The sequence below is a fragment of the Magallana gigas genome, chromosome 1, assembly GCF_963853765.1.
Source record: "Magallana gigas chromosome 1, xbMagGiga1.1, whole genome shotgun sequence".
Classification (NCBI taxonomy): domain Eukaryota; kingdom Metazoa; phylum Mollusca; class Bivalvia; order Ostreida; family Ostreidae; genus Magallana; species Magallana gigas.
The window spans coordinates 50947549-50970733 of record NC_088853.1 but is presented as its reverse complement, the minus strand read 5'-3'; the positions used below and the strand labels follow the sequence as shown (position 1 = coordinate 50970733).

Genomic DNA, 23185 nt, shown 5'->3' with positions numbered 1-23185 from the left:
TCAATTATGCTTCCGCCCGGTAGTAATATTGTTCTTTAATTTAATTACTTTTTTATCTTAAATTTAATTTCATTCCTATATATCGACAACATTCTTTTTATTGTAATATCGTTACATACATAAATTTTGTTTTGTCTCATTTGTCAAAAATGAGAAAAATATTTTATCTGGAGGTCACCACAAAATTTATTTCGGTCGTAAAATAATCGTACGATAGCCGTGCTGTAAAACTAGTATATCTGGCGGAGGTCAAATAAGATTTACATCTTGTTTGTGTATGTGTTCAATGTGATCATTAAGGACTGATACTTTGCAGCACACTTCATGTGTGAATTGTTGCATCAGAAACGATACAGCCAACAAATATACAAATATAAGTTATGTTATCTAACCCACCTTTTTAATCTGTTTTCTTTTTTCATTGCTACAATGTCTCAAAAACTGTTTAGATCCGCCATCATAACTACATTTTTTCATCCGTTTGTCATTTAAAAAGGAATTACATCGAACAAAGGACTGCGAACGATAGCATTGTCCAGCCGCCTAACTAAAAGTCATCTTTTGAAAGTTGTCAAATTAAAGTTAATTTTTTATAATAATGTAAACATTTGTGTATATTTTCATTTAATATAAATGATTTGGTCAAACAAAGAGAGATAACTTTGAATTTTGGGTTAAAATAGCTCATTTCATAATAGAAAATAACAGAAAACGGAAATGTTTTTTAAAACATCTTTCCCTCCCGTGAAACAAAAATTCCTTTTGAGGGGTTTTAATTATTGTTATTTAGCATATTTTTACCAAAGGGTTTGTTGTTTCACGGGGGGGGGGGACATATGTCTACAGACCGCAATACATTCCAAAAAAAGAATTTTGCTTTGTAAATTTTTGAAAACTAATTAACAGATATGAATTAATATGAAATTTTACTTTAATATATATCGTAAATATCTTATTATTAAGTTTTTATGCACATATTGGCCGCTAAATAATATTTTCCTCACTCATAGAGACCGATTTCAATGAAATTTTTTTAAGACCCCGTGTTAGCAAAACTTTTATTTAAAAATGAATAATTTGATTACAAATTTTATTTTGATATAAATCGATTAGGATTTGATTATACTTTTTAGTAGAAAACTTAGTTTTTGAATATCTGACAGGAATTCCGAAATATTTGGATGAAAAATGTAGGCGGGAAACGGGCGTTAGCGTTCGCAGTTCTTTCGTCTGACATATTTTTAAAGAATCGAATATTATATTAGCGTCTAAATTTCCATACACGTTTTACATGATTTTTTAAAAGGTGTCGGATGTTATATGTTGATACTAAGGCTGTAAACTGAATATGTAACGAAATAAAAATAGCCATCCAAAATCATTTTGTTTACATATGCTTTGGAGCTGTATAACTCCTGGGACCATTTAGACCCAATGGCTGTATTATGTATTACTCTCGAACTCTCATCCGATGTCATTGAAGTTTATATCAAACTTGTCAGAACTGTCAATCCGAATTAGTAAAACAAATTATCTGATAAGATTAAATTGTTTTAAAAGCATTGCCGACTAACTTAAATAAGACATATTTTAGGTAGTGTCTTTTGAGGTATTTGATTAATTATTCATCTGTTATTTTTAATCATTTTCACCACTGTAAGATAGCCCAAACTAATACGGTACAAATTGAATGTGGCACATATGTTTTATTACGAAAACTTTTCCTCCGAGTCTAATTAGTCTAGAACTATTGACATGTAACTAATAAACACCAACATATGATTAAACAAAAAACAAAACACAAAAATAAAAAAGTATCATTTTTAATATATGTTGTTCTATATGATATATAAAGAAATAAAGTTTCATTTACTAATGATCGACTCCATAAAGATAATATAAAATAGCATTGCTTTTGCTGAAAAGTAAAAACACATATACACACAAAATAAGCGCACAAATTAGCCACATTTTTCACAAAACTAATTGAAACCAATGATTAAAGAAAATGTCTGTTACTATTTGTTATTTGCGGATCTCTTGATTTTCAGTTGTTCCTCCCATCAAAGTGACATTGGAACTTTTCTGAGATCTCATTTTCTGAAATAAAACAACCCTTGTATGACGTACATTGCTTATCTTGACGACAATATAGCCAAAGCAGACTTAAACTCTAACAAAATTAACGTCAGACGCGACCTATTTTCCATTATTTTGTATTGTTATACTTTCATGTTAAATACTGAAATCTGATTGGTTAAGACGCAGTTAATAATATTTACTATTACCCTCAGCGTTAGCAACGCACTTGGCAACGAGTAACATTGAAAAATGTTACATGCGCGAAAATTATGCGCGTACGGTTCGCTGTAGAATTCACGTTATTCCTATATAAAAGCAGTAAAATTTTCTTAAGAATTTTAAAAAAGACATTCAGTATAACAAAATAAATAGTGCCTGTTTGGGAGGATAACAGTTGAAATTGACACCCCTCGAAAACCATTGTCAACCTCCGCTTCGCGTCGGTTGACAATGGTTTTCTCGGGGTGTCATTTTCAACTGTTACCCTCCCAAACAGGCACTATTTATATAATAGCAACTTTCTTATTTCCGCAATGTTAGGATTCCATAAGTGAATTTGCTGTTTTAAACATTGCATTGCATTGAGATAACTTGCATCATAAAGCGTTTGAGAAAGGACAAGTCTCCAAGAATGGAATATTTTTTAAACGAATTTTTATTGCGTTTGGTGACTATCTGATTACATATTTAGTTAACTTATTCAATATTGTTTTCTCACGGAAATCTTGCTCCCAAAATGGTCAGAAGGTATTATAACTCCTGTCTATAAAAAGGAGATTTTATGGACTGCAATAATTACATAGGTATCACACTAGCAAGCCGGTTTATCTAAAATATTTACATCTCTATTGAATGACAGATTAGGTAATTGGTCCAAGGCATATTATGTAATCTCTGACGCTCAATTTGGTTTTAAAGTTTGATGTAGTACAACGGATGCAATTTTTATTTTACAAAGGTGAACCAGTCGAAGTATTGCAAAAGGGGAAAATCACTTTGCTGTTTTGTAGATTATTAAATGGCTTTTGACAACATTGATAGAAATCTAATGTTCTTTAAATTAGCAAGAGGTGGTGTTGATTATCATATGTAAAATATTATTAAGTCTATGTATACGAACATAAAGTCGTGTATAAAATATCAAAATCAGATATCCGAGTTTTTTGTTTGTCTGGAATGCTTGATGCACGGAATAAGTCTGTCGCCTTTTCTATTTCTCTTGTATATAAATGCTCTTGAAATTGAATTCATAAAGGAGATGTGTTTACCTGTTAATTTTAGAGATACTACCTTATTTTCTTGATTATGTATGCTGTATTTTTTTTCAGAGACATAGCAAGGTTTACAAGATATGCTTAATTGTTAACAACAATACTCATCCCAGTGGAAGTTAAAAGTTAATGTGGATAAAACAAAAATTGTTGTACTTAGGAAAGAGGGAAGGTTAAAAAATAATTATTGTTGGAATTATGATAATTTTATTGCTATTGTTGAAAACTTCAATTATTTTGGGATAACTTTGAATTTTAATGGCAGTTTATAGCATCACAATTTAGAAAAGCTATGTACTGTTTATTGTCCAAAATGAAGCCATTGATTTGAATGGAAACACAAAATTGTCACTGTTTAATACATATATTGGTAGAATAGTACACTTTGGTTGTGAATTAAGGGGACAATACACAGCAAGTGATTTAAAGTATACATTTAGATTTTTGTAAGAAATGTTTATGTGTTAAGAAAAGTGTCTCATCTATGATGGTATATTTTGAATAAGGGGGTAAACTATTGACGTCCTAATGGATCTAGCTCCCTCCAAAAAGACACTCTTAAATCATATATTCGAAATTGGAATTATAACTATCGTAAATGTTTAAAACATCCTATCATTATTATTCATTTTGTTTATTATTTCTTCTTCTTCAAAAAAAGGCAGGATTTTCGTTGGTTCACCGACTGATTAGAGCAGATAAGATTGTTAAAATTGGTCGAGTGAATTCGGAGAGAAGGTAAAAATATACTGTTAGAAGACAAGGTGATCAGAAAATCTCATCTAAATTTTCATCTATGATAACCAATCACTAAATCGTCAGAGATTAGACTCGGTTACTATGTCACATGTAGGAGCAATTTCAAGCCTTTTTACCTGTCTGTAGATCATACTGAACGTATATATGAAGGGATTTAGTGCCGAGTTGATTGGTAGTACGAGCACAATGACCCAGGCGTACACGTCCGACGAAATATCCACTCCTCCACTGGCTAAAAGTCCTTAAATATGATGAGGTAAATCATTTGATTTTTTGTTAATTTCATCAGGATCGTATTGAGTAAAATCTTACAGTATTTAGTGTCAAATATGAATTAAACTGCATCATTCTGGAACGAAAAACAAGGGAAGAAGTCAAAAAAAAAGAATTACACAGTCAGAAGAAAAGTAAATGAACGTATTGTTCTTACCGATAATTATGATCGGAATCCAGCAAAATGTGTCTGACAACACAACATACGACAGAGATTTAAAGACAGCCATTTCCCGTTTTGAATTGTCATTATTTATTTTCTTTCCCATTTGTTTGACATGTATATAGATCAGCAATTGGCCAATCAAAATGGCCATAAAAACAAGCATGTTGAATCCAATGTACAAAAAGGTTGAATATTCCCAACCAGACGTCTTTTCTGTTGTTAAAGGCAAGGATATGCAGACAGTGGATCTACTGTAGAAGTCAGGGTAAACCAATACGGGTATTACTGAAAATGAAATAGCAACCAACCAAGCAACTAATGAGACAAAAAGAATCACTCGTCTTTTTTTAACAAGTCCCGCAGAAAATGGAAGTTTCAAAACGAGGTATCTTTCAATTGTTATGAAAAATATAAAAATCACTGATGCTTCACTAGATGTTGTAGCTAGGAATCCTGCTATGGTACAAGCCGTACTGTGTCTCCACTCGCTATCCTTAAATCCATATATGTTTCGATACTCCAGATCGGCAATGGCTATGATGAACAAATACACACCCATTAAAAAATCTGAAACACTTAGATGCAAGACAAAGCCACCTTGTGAAGCGTTGCCTATAGCTGATCCCTGAATGCGATAGTATATAACATATGCATTTCCAATCACAGAGAATAGAGCCATGTACCAAATCATCTGGGCAAGAAAACCAACATTTATCAATTGTTCACATGACGAAATACTATCCCGTTGCGATATGCATTTGGATGAATCAACGGTCAAGGGCTTTGCGCAACAAATGATATAAGAATCTGTTTGCATCCATTCAAGATTACAGAGGCCTTGGAACATTTTCCTGGAAACTGTTAGTTCGTTATTGTGTATGAATAAATACTTAACTGACTCTAGTCCTTTAAATGCGTCGTACTCCAAGTTCTCTAAACCGTTACCCGACAAATCCAAAACCTGAAGTTTTACTAAGGGAACAAATCTTATTGGAGTTATAATTTGTAATTTGTTACCGGTTAGATTTAATTTTGTAAGCGACTCTAGATTTTCAAATGTCATTTTATTAATGACATGTATCTGATTAAAAGCAAGATTCAATGTACGCAAAGAGTTTAGCGTTGAAAATGAGAATCCATTTAATATTGCAATTAGGTTATTTTGTAAATTAAGATATCTTAATCTGTTTAACCCATTAAACATATAATCAGTAATCTTTTCAATAAAATTATAGCTTAGATCTAATTCATATAGCATTTCCATTGATTTTGAAAAATAGAAGCCGGTATTTGTGATATTGTTGTTGCGCAGAACTATTTTTGAGACAGACTTCAGCCTATAAAGCGAACTGGGTTGGATAGTCATTAGGTTGTTGTTCTGTAAATCTAACAACTCTAGACTTGAACTGAGTCGGTTATTGCTCTCCGTAATTGTTTTAATTTTATTATTAGTTATAATCAAATGTCTTAACTTTGGAGTGGACTGAAGGAAACTCATTTGAAGAGCCGTGAGTTGATTGTTTGATATATTTAAGTAGAGTAAACTTCGCAATCCATCGAATGATTTCAATTCTAGATTTCGAATATTGTTGTATGACAGATCCAAATTCTGAAGGTTCGACGAATTTAATCGTTTTCCAAAACCTTTAAGTGATGAATCAGACAGATTACATCTTGAAAGATTTAAGTGCACAAGCATGCCAAAGTTTTCAAGGCTTTCCACATTAAAAGAATTCAAACTTAAATCGAGAACCCTGACTTCTTTTGCTACGTTTTCCGGGAAACTGCATTTAAAATTGAATCCATCGCATTGACAGTGAGCAGGACAACGTTTGGGACAACCACTGTTGTTATCTAAACACGACGTCTTGTTGTTGTATTTACATGTTGATTCATCTTCCTGGTTAGGACAGTCAGTTAATCCATTACAAAAGACACCAACAGAAATGCAACTGCCATCATCACATTGAAACTGTGTTATACTACATGGGTCTTTGTCTGCATATTAAAAATTGATCAGTTTCATTGCACATATGAAAACATAGTTTAATAATTTTTATTTCTCATGTAAAGGAGGATAGATGACCACAATTTTTAATGAAAAAGGGACAAATCCTTACATTTTAGCCTAAATACTGTAAACCAACTTTTATTTGCGTGTGAGAAATTTTCGCGAGGTACGCGAGGGCCTCGTCGTAGCAAATATTTCTAGCCGCGATATCGTCTGGTTGTTATAACAAAACGGGTCTGGGTGCGGTTTGATCGCGAACATTAGTCATCGCGAACCACTTTTGCATTAGTAAATCGCGAAATAAAGTCGTCGCGAATAAAAGTTGGTTTACAGTATTTGAATATTTTCCGATTTATTTAGACAGAGCTCTTCATCTGAAGGAGATTAATATAGTCCAAAAATAAGCACGACCATCCAGTCCCCTTAATAGTATTGATAATAATTGGTGTGTCATCAGGAATACATACTAAATGTATCAAATGTAATTTACCTGCGCAAATGCCCTTTTCATAACTTATTTTTCCAATCTCTATTGTGCCTGATCGATTTGCCTTGGGCGTTATAACCAAGATAACCTACAAAAAGATGCTACTGTATACAGGGTAATATTCGCCCCCGTTTTATTTTCGCCCCTTTCGCCCTTTTGTCAGCGGGCGAATTTAAGACAGGACAAACTCCAATATTAATGTCTCACAATATCTCTCTTTAAACATAACTGTGTCTGGGCGAATTCAAGTAGGGGCGAAACTTTTTGCAAATGTAGAAAGGCGAAAATTACACGGGGCGAAAATAAACCTGTATACAGTAGCGTGTATGATACAAATCGAAATCAGTTTTATACCGTTACAATTTCTCTCTACCTTCAGTTCAAAGTAATAAATAAATAGTACCATATACGGAGTATTTGTTGGTGTCTGAATGCTTTTTTTAGTAAAAAGTTTGGAATCAACATCCCGTCGTTCGAAGACCGTTTTGTTTCGTGTGTATTGGGTGCCTTGGGTTATATAGAGTTGTAAGCGGACATTCTGTCCTAAGTAAGACATTGATAAACAACTAGTGTCAGACGATGCAGGCTGTGGTGCACTGTATAAAACAGCTTTTTCCCCCTCATTGCTACTTGTAGTTAGAAATTTCGCCGAAACAACTCCTTCGTCTGTAATTAAGATAACCCGTTGAATTGATAAGATTTTTCATTCGAACAAGAACAAGAACAAGTTGGTTAGAAATTGATAACCATTTGGGCTCATTCGATCAGGTCAATTATTCAATTGAAGTCATTTTTATAAAAATGGTTAGCATTAGACTTTAGGCATGCGCTGACATTCCAATTAAACTTGGTGAACATTTAAATGAAATAAATAAAATATTCAAAATATACTGTATACAGCGAAATATTCGCCCCCGTTTTATTTTCGCCCCTTTCGCTCTCGTTGTCAGCGGATTTAAGACATGGCGAACTTTAATGTCTCCTAATATCTCTCTTAAAACACAATTGTGTCTGAATTCAAGATGGGGCAAAAGTGTTTGCAAGTGTAGACTGGCGAAAACTACACGGGGCGAAAATAACCCTGTATACAGTTTTGACATGTCTGAAATATATACATGTACCATCTATTTCAGCAGATTGGTGCTGATTCCATTTCACTCCATGCTCTGGAAACTTCCAATTACACATATCATTTTCAAAATCACATTTTAAACGTTCTACCTCTGTAAAAAAGGGAAATTGTATGATTAAATAAAGGTTTTACTTTCAATTCTTATGAAAGATTCTCTTTAATAAGTATCTCAATACACATATCAATATAATAACACTTGTTTATCAATCGTTGTATAATCAAAAATAAGTTTTGTCTGTAAGTTTTTTTTTTTAAACAGAATTTTTGATCAATTTTTGTTATTACTGTGTTGCTTTTTATATCTGACAAACTGTTAAGCATTATCGACTGAACAAGTTTGGAAGTTGTCTTACTACATTTTGGAACGCTGCAGTCTTCCCAATGCTTTTCAGAATATATGAAACAACCCGGCTTTCCTTTGCTTCGGGAGTTAAATTTACACGTACCATCATCAGCACATTGGTGAAGAAATTTAGTTTTTTTTCTAAACCCTTCATATTTGTTTTCATTATAACACTCCAGAACTACAATAAAAAACTGGTATCAAGGTCTTTTAAAAGGACGTTGGGTCCTACGATCAAAAGTCTTAAAGTTTTTTTCTAAAGTATTTTTTTAAAATCTACACACATAGCTGAACCAAAATTCTAAACAAAATGTTGGGGTCTATATGCTTCATTTGGCGCTACGGTGTGTTTAATATGACCTTTCTGCACTGGAAGTGCAGATTGCACATAAATCGCTTTTCCCTCTATAATTTTTTTTATCGGAATGAACCATGGCACCAAATACAAATTTATACTATTTAAAATAAATAAAATTAAAATTATCATAAAGAAAAATGTTACAATATCTTCACCTAATTGATATTTTGACCTTTTTGCACTGATAAAACTTTATTTTTATCCATTACCAATTCAACATGTAATGAAATTATTTAACAGTCTCAAACTTTTTCTCAAATTATGATAACCTTTTTAGAAAAATCTTAAAATTTCAGAAAATAAAACAAAAAGTATGGGTCTATTATGTAAAATTTGAGATATGGCATGAAATAAGCCGATTATAGGCAAAAATTGGGATTAATTTTTCCTTGACTGTTATGAAATATAAGTTAAATTTGCCAATATATGTCGATAGACATATTGAAAAATTGTAAAATTATGTTTTTTGTAACAAAATGAATATATTCTAATGCAAAAACTATCTGGAAATTTTGTTTGAACTGAAAATAAGTAAGCTAAAGTGACGGTTCTCTAAAACAATTGAGTTATGAAAAATGTTTATTTTCTTCTTAAAACCTTCCGCCACAAAATATAGTCCCATACTAAACTCTGTAGATATGTAATTTTTCCATTACTATTTTATTTAAGATAGTTTGATTGGCAGTGAAAAATTTGAATTTATGGGTAGAATCAATATATAATGCATAATTTCTAGAATAGAGGTGATCCAAAATGGCTACCCAAAAACAGAGGAACGAACCTCTAAGTAATTTTTTTTTTCTAAATTGCATGATAAATATTTTCAATATTTTACCACAGTTCTCTTCGTCGCTGTTATCTAGGCAGTCCATAATCATGTCACAAAATTTTCCATTCTCAATGCAAGACCCATCATTCAAGCAAGCGAAGCAATCTTTAAACCAGAAACAAAAGTATAAAACCTCACACATTAGGTTTTTTTTTTAGACATACATAATTTTTTGATTAGCGATTGGTAAATGTATATAAACATTTTACTGAAAAATTTGTTTATAAATTTGTACCTTCACAGAATATATTACTTATGTATATATCCTTTATGGCAAAAACCCCTGATGAAGTAATAGGAGTTGGTGTCATAATTATCTAAAGAACAAAAAAAAAATTCAATAAGGTTATATACAATTATAGCCTTTTGATGAGGTCAATACATGGTTTTATAGACCTGATGAGAATGTATCGACCTAGGACGGAGTCCAAGGTTGATATACTCTCGTTGTGATGAGAGCTTGGTACATTTTGTCAGTATCTAAGGCGGCCGCTATAGGATCCTATAGCAGCCACCACAGTATCTGGTTATAACGCAAGGATTTCTTTCGCTTTCTTAAATATGCACAGTCTTTCATTTTGAGTTGAATTGAATACTGTGGTTTCATCAATATTCGTTGAATACCAATTTTCGTGGATTTCGTTGTTAAGTTGATCCACGAAATTAGATGTTCATTGAAGTTCAATTTCAATTGATAGGATCATTGACCACGAAATTACGTATCCTTGAAACTGTGGTTTTCCGAAAATCCACGAAAATTGATACCCACGAAAATTAATGAAACCACAATGAGTCATAGGTGCTGCTCCTTTCTGTGTACTGCAATAAAATTACAACATTGTAGAGACTATTATACATATTTTTAAAAAAGAACTGAAAAATTAAAATTTTTAAGGGGGTCATTATTCTACAGTGGCCATTCTTCTTCACGTAGAATGAACTTACTTTTATGAAAATGTCAATTATTCTTCCGGCAAAAGGGTTATTTTTCTGCGTAGAATGTTGACCTGGGGTTTAATATCATACGTCGAAAAATGACCCCCGGTCATGATTCCATGGGGGTCAATATTCTGCTTTTCACCGGCAAAAATTTTATTAATGCAGGTATCAAAGAAATTTTTCTACCAATCAGAAGCGCCCATATCTCGTCAAACGAATAATTTTCAAATGATAGTGAGGTCTTTGATTTTTTTTCTATTTTTAGTATTGTAAGGTATTTAACATAATTGACAGCTATCAGCCAATCATCTGCTTGCCTCAACACTATTTAACCACATTAACGCATTGGTTTTCCTAAACTTCAGTTGCAATAAAATGTTTATTCAAAAAGTAATCGTTTGAAATCTTTTATATCGATTTCCTTATTTATATAATTATATTCAGATTTAGACTTTCTTAACCTCAAAGCATTGTTTTGATTAGTATACAGCATGATATAAAGATGGTGTTGAATGTTATTTATTCATTTAAGTGAAATTTAAATTCTCTGACCTGGTAAGTATCCTCTGAGTTGTCAATGTTAACTTTAATGAACTTCCACTCCTCGCTGCCAGAAAGAGAAGTGAAATTCTTTTTATCAGTTCTAACAGTCAGACCTATTCCATGGCTGCGGTAATTCATTTGTAAACAACTTCCGGTTTTTGTGAATCGCAATTTGGGTAATCTCAATGAAGGTAATACATTTTGTAAAGATGTCATATTCTCGGTGATGGTTAAAACAAGTGTTGTTTCTACAAGTAGCAGAAGAAATATTATAATACATATATAATATTCAATTCTCTCCTTTATGATAATTAAAAATAATTATTGTTATAATCTTAATTTGAGTAGGTGTACACAAAAACTCTGAAAATGACACACGTTTTTATCAAAATATTTAATTACTTACGCTCCTCCGCTGTTTCAAGAACCCACTCAGTCGCGTTGTTACTAAGCTGTTCGAAGGAACAGTTTTCTTTGGAAAAAACACATGAATAGGAATCTAAAAATTATCAAATTTTTCTGTGAGGTAAAAGATTCAACAAATAAAATGAAAATGAACGACATTGTACAAATAATCGGCAAATTTTTTTTATCGTTGTTAATTAGACATTTAGGTGTTTTAATGTGTTGTTTACATTTCGACAAAAAGATAATAGATATATAATGCTTTGCTTTTGCTGATACGTCATTTGGAAAGCGGGTGCCTTTGAAAAGAGGTCGGGTAAATTTACTTGCCATTAAAACAAAAAGGAACATCACAATACTGCCACCCTGAATCCCTTGTTAAGCACCATGGGGCAGAGTCATGATCCGGATTTCTACAATAGTTTTCCTGAGCGGAAACCGAAGCTGCTGGAAAACTGAATGGTGAGTTCCCCAGGCTGTCCCAACGTCGGCACTGGGTCCCGTCTCGAGTCGTTTGCTGTTTTCCTCTATAGTTTATACCTTTTTCTGTGATCCTACAGTCACCTATTTCATTTTATAATTTTTTTAAAATTGCATTTCAGGTTTGAAAACTGTTTATTTCCATGCACTGACCGTACGAACTTTTTAATTTATGTTATGCTTACATTTTATCATTAGGAATAAAACTGTATACAGGGAAATATTCGCCCCGTTTAATTTTCGCCCCTTTTGCCCTTATTGCCAGCGGGCGAATTTAAGACTGGGCAAATTCAAATGTTTCTAATTATCTCTCCTTAAAGACAACTGCTTCTGGGTGAATTCAAGAAGGGGCGAAACTGTTTGCAATCGTGAAGGGGCGAAAAAGTAAACTAGGCGAAAATAACCCTGTATACAGTTAACTGTTACCCTCTTAATGTATGCTGCACATAGAACTTATAATGAAAATTATGGGTGTATTTAAAAAGAAAAAGAAAACGACGGACAATTAGATGTGTGGATGTTAAGATTATCACATAAATTCACTTACGTTCCGGACAATTTGGAATGTTGCAGTACTGAAACCTGATCGTACTATTAATGGTGTAGCACCAGGGCATTAGATCGTCATTAGGATTTCTACAATAGTTTTCATGTTCAGAGGCAGACAGTCCCATGAATCCCATCGAGAAATTATGTCGATGTGGTTCCACTGTATCCCAGCATTGGCATTCTATGTTGTCGACAGTTTTATTCTCGGTTCCAAAATAATCAAATCCATTGGGATTTCTTAGACATTCTGAACTACCTGTAGGACAAATCGTGCAAACATTATTGTTATACTTTCATGTTAAATACTGAAATCTGATTGGTTAAGACGCAGTTTATAATCCTTTCTATTACCCTCAGCGTTACCAACGCACTTAGCAACGGGTAACATTAAAAATTGTTACATGCGCGAAAATTATGCGCGTACGGTTCGCTGTAGAACTCACGTTATTCCTATATAAAAGCAGTAAAATTTTCTTAAAAAGTAAGACATTCAGTATAACAAAATAAATAGTGCCTGTTTGGGAGGATAACAGTTGAAATTGACACCCCTCGAAAACCAATGTTAACCTCCGCTTCGCGTCGGTTGACAATGGTTTTCTCGGGGTGTCAATTTCAACTGTTATCCTCCCAAACAGGAACTATTTATATAATACTAGTATGCTAGGTTTTTTTTTTAAATTCAATATTAAATTCACTATATAAATAGTGCCTGTTTGGGAGGGTAGCAGTTGAAATTGACACCCCAAGAAAACCATTGTCAACCGACGCGAAGCTGAGGTTGACAATGGTTTTAGAGGGGTGTCAATTTCAACTGTTATCCACCCGAACAGGCACTATTTGTTTTATTATACTAAATGTCTTAATTTTAGAGAATGTTTTTACTGCTTTTGCATAGAAATGACGTGAATTCTACGGCGAACCGTACGCGCATAATTTACGCGCATGTAACAATTCGTTGTGTTACCTGTTGCCAAGTGTGTTGCTAACGCTGAGGGTAATAGAACGGATTATCAACTGCGTCTAAACCAATCAGATTTCAGTGTTTGACATGAAAGTATAATAAAAAGTAATAGATACAAGAAATAGATATTTTAGATCAACGTACTCCTTTTACAAAATGGAATATTACAATAATTCCAGGATCCACCAACCGTTGCAGTATAGCACCAGGGTGCCGTGTCATTGTTCGGATTTCTACAAAAATTTCCATGGGCACTTTTGCTTCCTTTCAGATATTTAACATTGAGATAATCTGAATCAGATTCGTTTACGCTGTCCCATCTCACACACTGACTTCCATCCAACGTGTGAGATGTGTTCCCAATGTACGCCTCTCCATTATGGGTATCTCTACATTCTGAAAGCAATATTAAGCTATTCATTATCACATAGGTTTGAAGTGGATCTACTAGAACCATTCTAACAAGACCTTGGACTTTCAGTAGGGCGTAGCTATCTATTCCTTGCATCGAAACAAGTTAAAAATGACACGGTTTCAAGCGAAATATGCACCGATTGTGTATTCTTAGCTCAATTGTTGATTTCAAAGAGCCATGGCTGAGTGGCCAGCGATGAAAAAGACAAGCCTACGTCACGTTGCTGTTTGACACAACTACCCAAAGTCCAAGCTCTTGTTAAAATGGTTCTAGTTTATCAATTGTTCGCCTTCATATTAGAAAATCATTTTGTAATTAAGAACCAGGTAAGTTTGTTGACTTAAAATATGTGCATTATATTATTATGGTAGAGAACTAGCTTGCATGATATTCCTTATTTTTTTAAAAAGCGTACATATTGGAGAAACTATACTATAACCATTTTGAAAACTTCCTAAGTGTGACGAGCTATCTTTCAAAAGAAACAGCTAAACTATCTACATTTATTTGTAAATATTTTCTTAATTCATTAGTTTCAGCAGTAGGTTAAAGCGTCAGATGTTTGATTGCGAGCCATGAGTTGTAAACATTGTTGAATTTATAAATCATAAAAGGGTCCTAAAGTTTTGATTATTATGTACTTTCCATCACACTGCAATCTAATCAGCTACAGATCTCTACAGTAGCGCAAAACAAAAAGGGATCTGACAACTAACATTAGGGGCCATGTTATGTGACATCAGAATGAATTTTATTATTTGTAAATGTAGCAACCAATTATAAAAAAGACGGTGGTAACATTGTTTTTAAAAGATAGCTAATAGAAAAAAAAACATTGCTTAATTGACATCTGATTGGTTAAATCTAAGTTCAACTTCATTTATATTCTGACTTGTCACGGACCATGGCTTTCAAAAGGTCAAATCTCTGTCCTTTTTAAAGCGATAAGCATAGCTCAGCGCTTTATTGTCGTTAGACTTCTATTTCCGGTGCAAGGAATAACTGCCCTCTATGAGCAGAAATATACATTATTTAAACTGGTGAGAGGTATAGGGAACCAGTTATCTGGGTGACGGAAATGGCCGAGTAGATACGATTGGTTTGCGGGGCTTACGTACATCAGCACGGGATGCTACCCAGTGATGAAAAAATATAGTGCGTATTCAGAAGCTAAAATATAGAAAAATAAAATCGATTCTTTGCAAGAAAATGTCAAAAACTGTGATAAATTACTGTTCAAAAGGTATAATTTGTGATTTTAACACATCTTTTTTCAGGCAAGTATCCATACACAAGTCGTGTTCAGCTTTAATTCACATCATCTTCAGAAAGTAACATATATTTAAAGAAATCTGGCCTTCGATACTTTAAATTGATATTCATTAAACATAAACCAAAATTTCAATAAGGCTCATTTCCGCCTACGCTTGCACACAGTAAATTTTCTTAGAACCAAGCTAGGTTAGCGCTTTTCAGTACTTTCAGTACTTTGATTATAGAGGTTTTTGTTTCAGTTAAATTGATCACATTGATTCTCTTCAAGTGTTATATACTAACGTGATACAAAAGGATTTTGTTGGTGTTTTTTTTTTTAAAGAAAACGCTGTTGCATGTAATGTGTGTGTAAAAATAAAAAGGACAAAATACAGTTTTTTATTTATTTCACGACTCTAGGTTTTCTTTGAATAGGAGGTTTTTTATTTTTAAAGCCTCAACATAATACAAGATAAAAGAAAGAAATATTACTAGTTCCTTTTTAATGTAAAATATTTTCATGAAAAGAATGGTTTTTTTTAAAGTTCACAAGGGACTTGGACACGATTTGAGCTAAAATAAAATTTTTAAAAAATTCCAATTTTAAATAAGGAATGAATTCAATATTTATTTGTTTTATATGATATAAAATGGCTTGGGGCAGTTTACGCTTTATAAACCGTGAAGCGGTTTATAAAAAAGCGCAAACTGTTTAAACCATTTTATATCGTATAAAACTAATAAATATTGAATTCATTGCTTATAATTTAATTTTTTTACTCTTCATTGTAGATAAAAAAGGTCATTTTACCTTAAAAATGACGTAAACTTGTACAAAATTCAAACGTACGTCAGGCGTATTGATACGTTTTTGACGTTAGTCTTACTATGACGTAAGCAACATTCTTTATACGATATGAAATAATTTTTAGCCAATCAGAAAGTGCGCTACAACCAGAATTAAATTATTGTTTAGAATGGTTAATATGAGTATATTTAATGCTTTATCAAAATTTGAAAATCAAACATTGAGTTGTAAGCAAGATACAGAGTTTGAAAATCTTGTTTTGTAAACAAAGCTCAAGCTTTGCTAGGTTTACATATGTGTTAATTTTATTGATATGTCTCAATCAAATGTGACCTAAACAAAAATCTTGTTGAGTATAGGCGGTTGTAAGGATTTTGATTTTATGTAAATTTATTTAAAGTAGATTCTTAAAAATGTTTTTCTATTGCAATTGACATTCTAGTATTTAAAATTTGGTTTACATGTGTTTTATTGATATGTCTCAATCAAATGTGGCCTAAACAAAAATCTTGTTGAGTATAGGCGGTTGTAAGGATTTTGATTTTATATATAATTTCTTTAAAGTAGATTCTTAAAAATGTTTTTCTATTGCAATTGCCTTTCTAGTATTTAAAATTTGGTCAGCTAGAATGGAAATGGAAATACCACAAATTGGAATATCACAAAGCTCCTTTGCGACATTTTCGTCTGATGTGTAACACCAAGGGGTCGGCTGTTCTCCAGCGATCGGATTTCTACAGTAGTTTTCATGCTCACTGTTCCCTCCAATCAAATTGTAGTTGTGGTTCCAAGGGTATTGCTCGTCCCAACGTTGACACGTTCTGCCAGAAACTGTCGTTGAAACGTTGCCTCTGTAGTCTAACCCCTCACTGGTCAGTTTACATTTGGAAAAGTCCACCTCTTAAAAATGTTAACGTTTTAAATCATAAGACATTATACGCTGTTTGTACTTTGCATAGCAATAAAATGTATGTTGTATGTTGGTTTTTTTTTTCGAAATGCTTTATAAATAGCAGTGATACTTTTCAACCAAGTGTCATGTTGTAAAGTGTGAATTTACCGGTAGGCAGTAAATACAAAATTTACATGACAACTTGGTCATGTTGTAAATTTTGAATTTACCGGGTGGCAGTAAATTCAAAATTTACAACATGACACAAAACTAAATGACCTTTGTAATTATAGTAGTTGAACTGGCACCTGTTACATTTCTTAATCCTGTAAACAAAAGAAACTATCTAGTCTAGTTTGATAAGAAAAAAGAATGCTAATAAATTACATTTTTATATTTATGGATACATGCATATATAAATGTATTGGCTTACTTATTATCTACAGTAGCTACGGATTCCTGAAAACATGCACTGTGATGAATTTTGTTCACAATCAGTTTTTTATGTAAAGTGCTGATTTAAAAAAAAATTATAATACACATGTTCATTACAATTAAGACGTGTGAACCATTGAAAGTAAAATATCATATTGATGATATTGTATGAATATTTAATATAAGAAATGAATGTTACAAATTTCGGGGACCCTTTCTGCAAACGCATATTTAACTAAATATCCCTATTTTTAACCAATTCACGTAGGATGTTTTCTCTACCCACATGGATACGCGGTGGACTTTGTTATACATCTTGATCTATTTACATGTAACAATTATTTAATATTTATGACTTTTGTAATTATATTAGGTAATCATAAAACAGGTAACATTAGGTACCATATATGATTTTATTACCACAGAATGGGACAGCACAAATCTCCCACCGTAGTTTTCTATCGGTTGTGTAACACCAAGGGACTATATCTTTAGAAGGTCTTGGGTTTCTACAACTTTTTTTGTGTACACTTCCGTTTATTGGCAAATTTTTATTATAATTATGAGCTTGCGCGCGTTCTTCGATATGTATGTACACACCGTTGCAGTTATGAGACCACATCTTTCAACAAATAAATATAACATCGTTACCCAGATATAGTAGAAAATAAAAGGTATACATGGATTCACATTGTTAACGACAACCCAGGGGATAATGTAATAAAATTGCGTGAGTTGTCCCGAGAAATTCTGAAAATAAACATCAGACCCCGTAAGAATCAGTGCAGAAAAAAATTTACATAACAACGGGTTGTGTATTTTAATCCGCAAGGTTCCCCAAAGAAAGCATGTTATTGTTTAAATTTAGTAACAAAGGAAGAACTGACGGATGTTTGGAGCATCAGGAGTGTAAATAACGGAAGCAGTTTAATCTATACATTATAGATAATTTCTCGCTTAAATTAAGGAGCATGGTCACGATTTGGGTCAAATTCTTTTTTTTCGGTTTTAATTATTTACAATGCTTTTGGAATGAATTTGTAATGATCAAATGAAATTTGAGAGTCAGTCGTAGAGTTATAAGCAAGATACAGGGCTCACAATTTTGGCATGCAAACAAGGCTGGTACCCTGATTTTGTTTACATAGGTTCAATATACCAGTAAAAAAACCTTTTTCAAGCTGATTAGTTTATCTTATTCTTTTTAAGCAGGAATAAACAGTTCGTAACATTTAACACAATTATTTTAGGTCTAAAACTGGAATTTTTACTTCAGAATTTAAAATGTAAACAAAAGCTTTATTTACATAGTAAAGAATTGTAAACTCTGTCACTCGCTTATAACTCTAATAAATGACACTTACAATTTTTGTTGCCTATTAAAAACGCCTAACTGAAGCAACATCAAAAAAACATTAAAATCAGAAAAATAATTTTTAAACAAAATCATGGCCATGCCCCTTTAAAAAATGGGCCTTTAATGAATATATTGAAATGTACTTTTCGAGTTTATTGAGTTTGTTTTGTGATTGGTTGATAACCATAAAAATCAATCCTTCACGATAAAATTTGGTATTGTAAGTAGTTATGAAGATTTTTGCAGTTTCCAATTTTTAAATTGGGGTAAACAATGATACTGTTGTTCTAATCCATTTGATTTTCTTACTTGAAATGCCATTGAATTCATAATATATTTCCTCCACAATTTATATCACAAGGTCCAAAGAGATTTGTGTTAATTAAATCTTTAAGCAAAAATCAGTTAAATGTTTCTTGCATTTCTTACGTTAGATTGTGAAAAGTTTATCTTCAGTTGCTCCTCAGAAGTTATCTTTAAAGTACATTCTTAATTTATTTTGTAAATTGTTAAAGAAACCGATTATTGAAACTTGCCATGTATCTTGAATGGTATTTTTTCAACATCATCTGTCTTTATTTCGTAAATGTTTTGAACATAAGGTCAAAGAAAAATTGTATTAAAACTTGCATGCTTGTTTTTTTTTATTACACTATCATCTGTGTTTTGCCATGTAAACTACTATAGTGTTAAAGTTATTGCTATTTATATATAAAAGATAAGAACCGCGACTCCTGGTGTAAGTATTTTTTAACGGAAACAAGTGTGATGTTTGTTAGTTAATTCAATGTTTTTAAGTTAATCAACATTATTTGTGTATTTTTTTTTATTAAAAAATACACACACACAGTTTCCTAGGGAAAAAAACTTTTTTCTTCTTTTGATCAGACAACTCTTGTCCCTCACTTTTTCAATTATGATGCTGATTTTTTTTTGTGTAAACTAGTTGTTAATAATTAACAATTCCACATTAATTTTGTCTATAAACCTGCATACACTAGGTTTATGTTAAAAGTTTTCAGTAAAAGTACATGATAAGATAACTTCTTACGCATGCATTTGCTTTTTTTCCCCCTAAATAGAGCTTCTTCAAGAAGTGCATGTTATTAATCAAAATTATCAACATGTTTAAAACACCGATCTCCAATAATTTTGAAAATATTAAGCTAGATATAAACCACATCCAAGGCAAGGCAAGGTATTTGAATAAGCTACCATTTTTGTAGCTGTCCTAAACACTTAATTTGACTTGAAATAAATACTGAGAAAGTACACATTTGAACTGTGTAAATCAATTAAAGGTAATAAATATATATTTTAAGAAAGTTGATCAAAATAGAATAGTATTATCTTGACTTACCTGAAGTCCCAGATTCATGTATCGGGTACATCAGTAGAATAGACAATAATAGAGTCCGCATGCTGTGTTAATTGACGCAGCCACTAAAATAAAATAAAATAAACCCATCAACACTCATCTGTCTCCAATATGATGTTTTCCATCCATTCAGTTGTGCAATCTACATCCTAGTATGACTTGATACAGTCATTTCATGCATATATTTTACAATTTTATGCTATGGTATGCAATCTTAATATTATGCTATGAGATTTCAATGCAATGCTATATGAGATTTGTATGCTATGACATGCTATGCGATTTTAGCAAAAACGACTCCATACACAAAAGAGTGCCACAAGTAAAATAATAAGAAGCCAAAGTTTACCACTAATCTGCAAAGTGAACATTCATTTTTTCAAATAAAAACATTTAAAACCAAGTTAAAGTAATGCTGTATGCTATGCTATGGTATGCTATGGTATGATATGACGAATGAGATTCTATGAGATTATATGCTATGGTATGAGATTCCAATGCTATGCTATGAGATTTCAATGCATGCTATGCTGTGAGATTTCGATGCTATGCTATGCTATGGTGTATGTTGTAAAAGATATGCTTCAACTGACTGTAGGCCTGTTCAATCAAGGCCAGCCAACCAAACCAATTGCAGTGTTAACAAATGATAAACAAATTTTTATGATCTAGAACATTTTCATTCATCGTTCATTTATTATAGCATTGAATGGTTTATTTTTGACGTTGTCGTGTCAATAACTGCCGTCAGGTGAGCAGACAAATTGTCATAACGCGCGTTAGCGCGTTATGACAATTTGTCTTCTCACCTGACGGCAGTTATTGACACGACGACGTCAAAAATAAATCATTTAATGCTTATATTTACATTCTCTTACTGATGAAATCAATCATTTACTTAATTAAATCGATATAAATTGCATATAACGGAGGAAGTAAATTAGTAACAGCAAAAACAGCTGTTTTATTAAACCGGTTTAAACTGGTTATCTAATAGACTGTTGAGATGAGATCGACGAGCATGAAAATATAATCCATGAAAAATAACTCTTAAAATTTTGTTTTTAATAATAAAATCAACTTTTTTGTTGAATAACTTTAAAACATGGTGTTTTGACAAAATTTTTAAAATATATTTTTTCACCGATAACACAGAAATCACTGTTTGAGAACTACTTATGTAAAATACTTTTAAATTCATACGCAGTGAATAGGTGTTGCATTTAGAGGCATTTAAGCATCACAGAATTTAATGGAAAAACATAGTAGAATGTAAATATTCTTTTTTAAATTTCATTTTCTGTTGCTTACCTGGACTTTTCGTATTTTTACTCTCCCTCTCTCTGTCTCTTTTTCTCAAGTCGAGGCTTGTGCATTGATTGTGGCACGGAAGTTGGTTTTAGTTGCGCATAAGAATTACATGCATGTTTACGATTTATATAACGGAAGTGTCTGACTAAATGTCCCATTGTCATATCATATTTTTTTAACAAAGGTCATATTATCACCGAGAAATAAAATGCTGTGAGTTTGTATATCAAGCAACAATAAAACAATAAATAATGCATCAGATGCATCAAAAATGCATGCAAAAGAACTTTACTAAACTTTGTGTTGGTATAGGCTATATTCTAGTAATTTTAAGTTAATAAATTCAAACAATGGGATACCTAGTTTCTAACTACTGACGATAAAAACGTGAAAAAGTTGTGTATATGTTTATATATATAAATGGAAAAATAGTAATTAGCACTATAAACATAAATGACATACCAAAGTGACAAAGCGTTTACTGAGTAAGAGTTAATTAAAGAGAAAATGTTATATAAAATATTACAATTTGATAACAAGAAAAGGAATGTAAAGCTATAAATTTTCATACAAATTACTTCGTGATCAAGTTTATCGAACTTTCAATCCATGATGATATTACAGATTTTAATGCCGGAGAAATTGAGAATACCTATATCTAAATTTCAGACCAGGTACTTATATAACTTAAAAAAGATCTACAAAACCACTTTAAGTATCATGTCTTGTGCGACCAAACCAGTTTTGCCACGATTTGAATAAAATTTGTCTTTTTATGCAGTTTAATTAAAACAAAATGGTCATTCTAGTTAAACTAACTCTAATAATAATTAGTAATAACTAGTAACTCTAATTGGCACTGTTTATTAATCATGATTTTAATTGAATTCAATCAATTATTTAAAGTCCCATATGAAACTAAATTAATATATTAGATGTTTATTCGTTTACAATAAAGATAATCTATAAATATACTCTCGTTCCTTATTTTGGAGAGACGACTCACTCAGTGTGGATGAAAATAAATACCTTTTTTTCGATCGATTGTTCAAATTTATGTTCAAGGTACTGTCAGATTTGAATAATCACAAATCTGAGTATTTTTGTTGATAACATTTTGCTTATTTTTATTTATTTATCTCGTTCATCCTTGCATACATGTAACATAAATATAGTAAATAACATTAACTTTCTTACTACATTTATCAAATATAGATCTACGAACTGGTGTAATTTATTACTGTACAATTACAAAGTGAGACGTATCTGCAATGATATTGTATATGTTGTTTAACATGTAGGGAGAGGGCGAATTAAGTTTTTATAACTTGTGCCTAATCCAATTGCAATATATAATGAAATAAAATATGTTCAAATCAAATAATATTTTTAGGGTTTTTTTTTTTAACCAAGTTGAGATATGATAGATATTTTATCTTTATTTCCTATGTCGCTTAATTATAACGCGAGATCTGATTGGTTAACAAGCCGGGTGTAAATTCCGTATCCCCTGATGAAGCCAGGTGTAAATAAAATGTGACGTCAGAATGCACTTCTTGTTTACGTCTTTGGTCAAAATATTATAAAATTAAATGAATAAATGATTTGTCTAAATCCCCTTTTCTTAATATTCTTGCTATTGGTATGAATAAATAAATAAATGATTTTCAGCATAATTTCAATAATTATTTATTTTTGGTTCTTTGTATCAAACTTATTTCACTGGTAAAACAATATAATTTAAAAA

At 31.9% G+C, this 23185-nt stretch overlaps 1 protein-coding gene across 4 annotated transcripts; it reads right to left on the bottom strand.

Moving 5' to 3' along the window:
- Nucleotides 1–1897: 1897 nt before the first annotated feature.
- Nucleotides 1898–21592, bottom strand: LOC105335195 (G-protein coupled receptor GRL101). 4 transcript variants are annotated; one of them, XM_066070105.1, is made up of 17 exons: nucleotides 21439–21592; nucleotides 20110–20192; nucleotides 16711–16965; nucleotides 13733–13984; nucleotides 12626–12883; nucleotides 11929–12162; nucleotides 11600–11692; nucleotides 11203–11441; nucleotides 9947–10028; nucleotides 9718–9816; nucleotides 8535–8705; nucleotides 8171–8272; nucleotides 7453–7715; nucleotides 7053–7137; nucleotides 4543–6549; nucleotides 4229–4353; nucleotides 1899–2100 (listed from the first exon to the last, which is right to left on the bottom strand). In XM_066070105.1, exons 2-17 carry the CDS (start codon nucleotides 20168–20170, stop codon nucleotides 2026–2028), a joined length of 4401 nt encoding a protein of 1466 aa, XP_065926177.1. In that variant the 5' UTR covers nucleotides 20171–20192; nucleotides 21439–21592; the 3' UTR covers nucleotides 1899–2025. The 4 variants fall into 4 exon arrangements, 3 of the variants coding, with proteins under 3 accessions (XP_065926184.1, XP_065926177.1, XP_065926189.1); XM_066070112.1 differs by lacking the exon at nucleotides 16711–16965 and having other exon boundaries at nucleotides 1898–2100; XM_066070117.1 differs by lacking the exon at nucleotides 4543–6549 and having other exon boundaries at nucleotides 1900–2100.
- Between the last annotated feature and the right edge of the window lie 1593 nt (nucleotides 21593–23185).

Excerpts from the sequence above, each read along its gene's own strand:
- LOC105335195 (XM_066070105.1), bottom strand. The coding sequence starts at position 20,170 with ATGCGGACTCTATTATTGTCTATTCTACTGATGTACCCGATACATGAA. Across the intron at positions 8,273-8,534 it reads CTGCAGCGTTCCAAAATGTA|AGGTAGAACGTTTAAAATGT; the intron begins GTAAGACAACTT and ends CCTTTTTTACAG. Across the intron at positions 7,138-7,452 it reads CAACAAATACTCCGTATATG|GTTATCTTGGTTATAACGCC; the intron begins GTACTATTTATT and ends ATCTTTTTGTAG.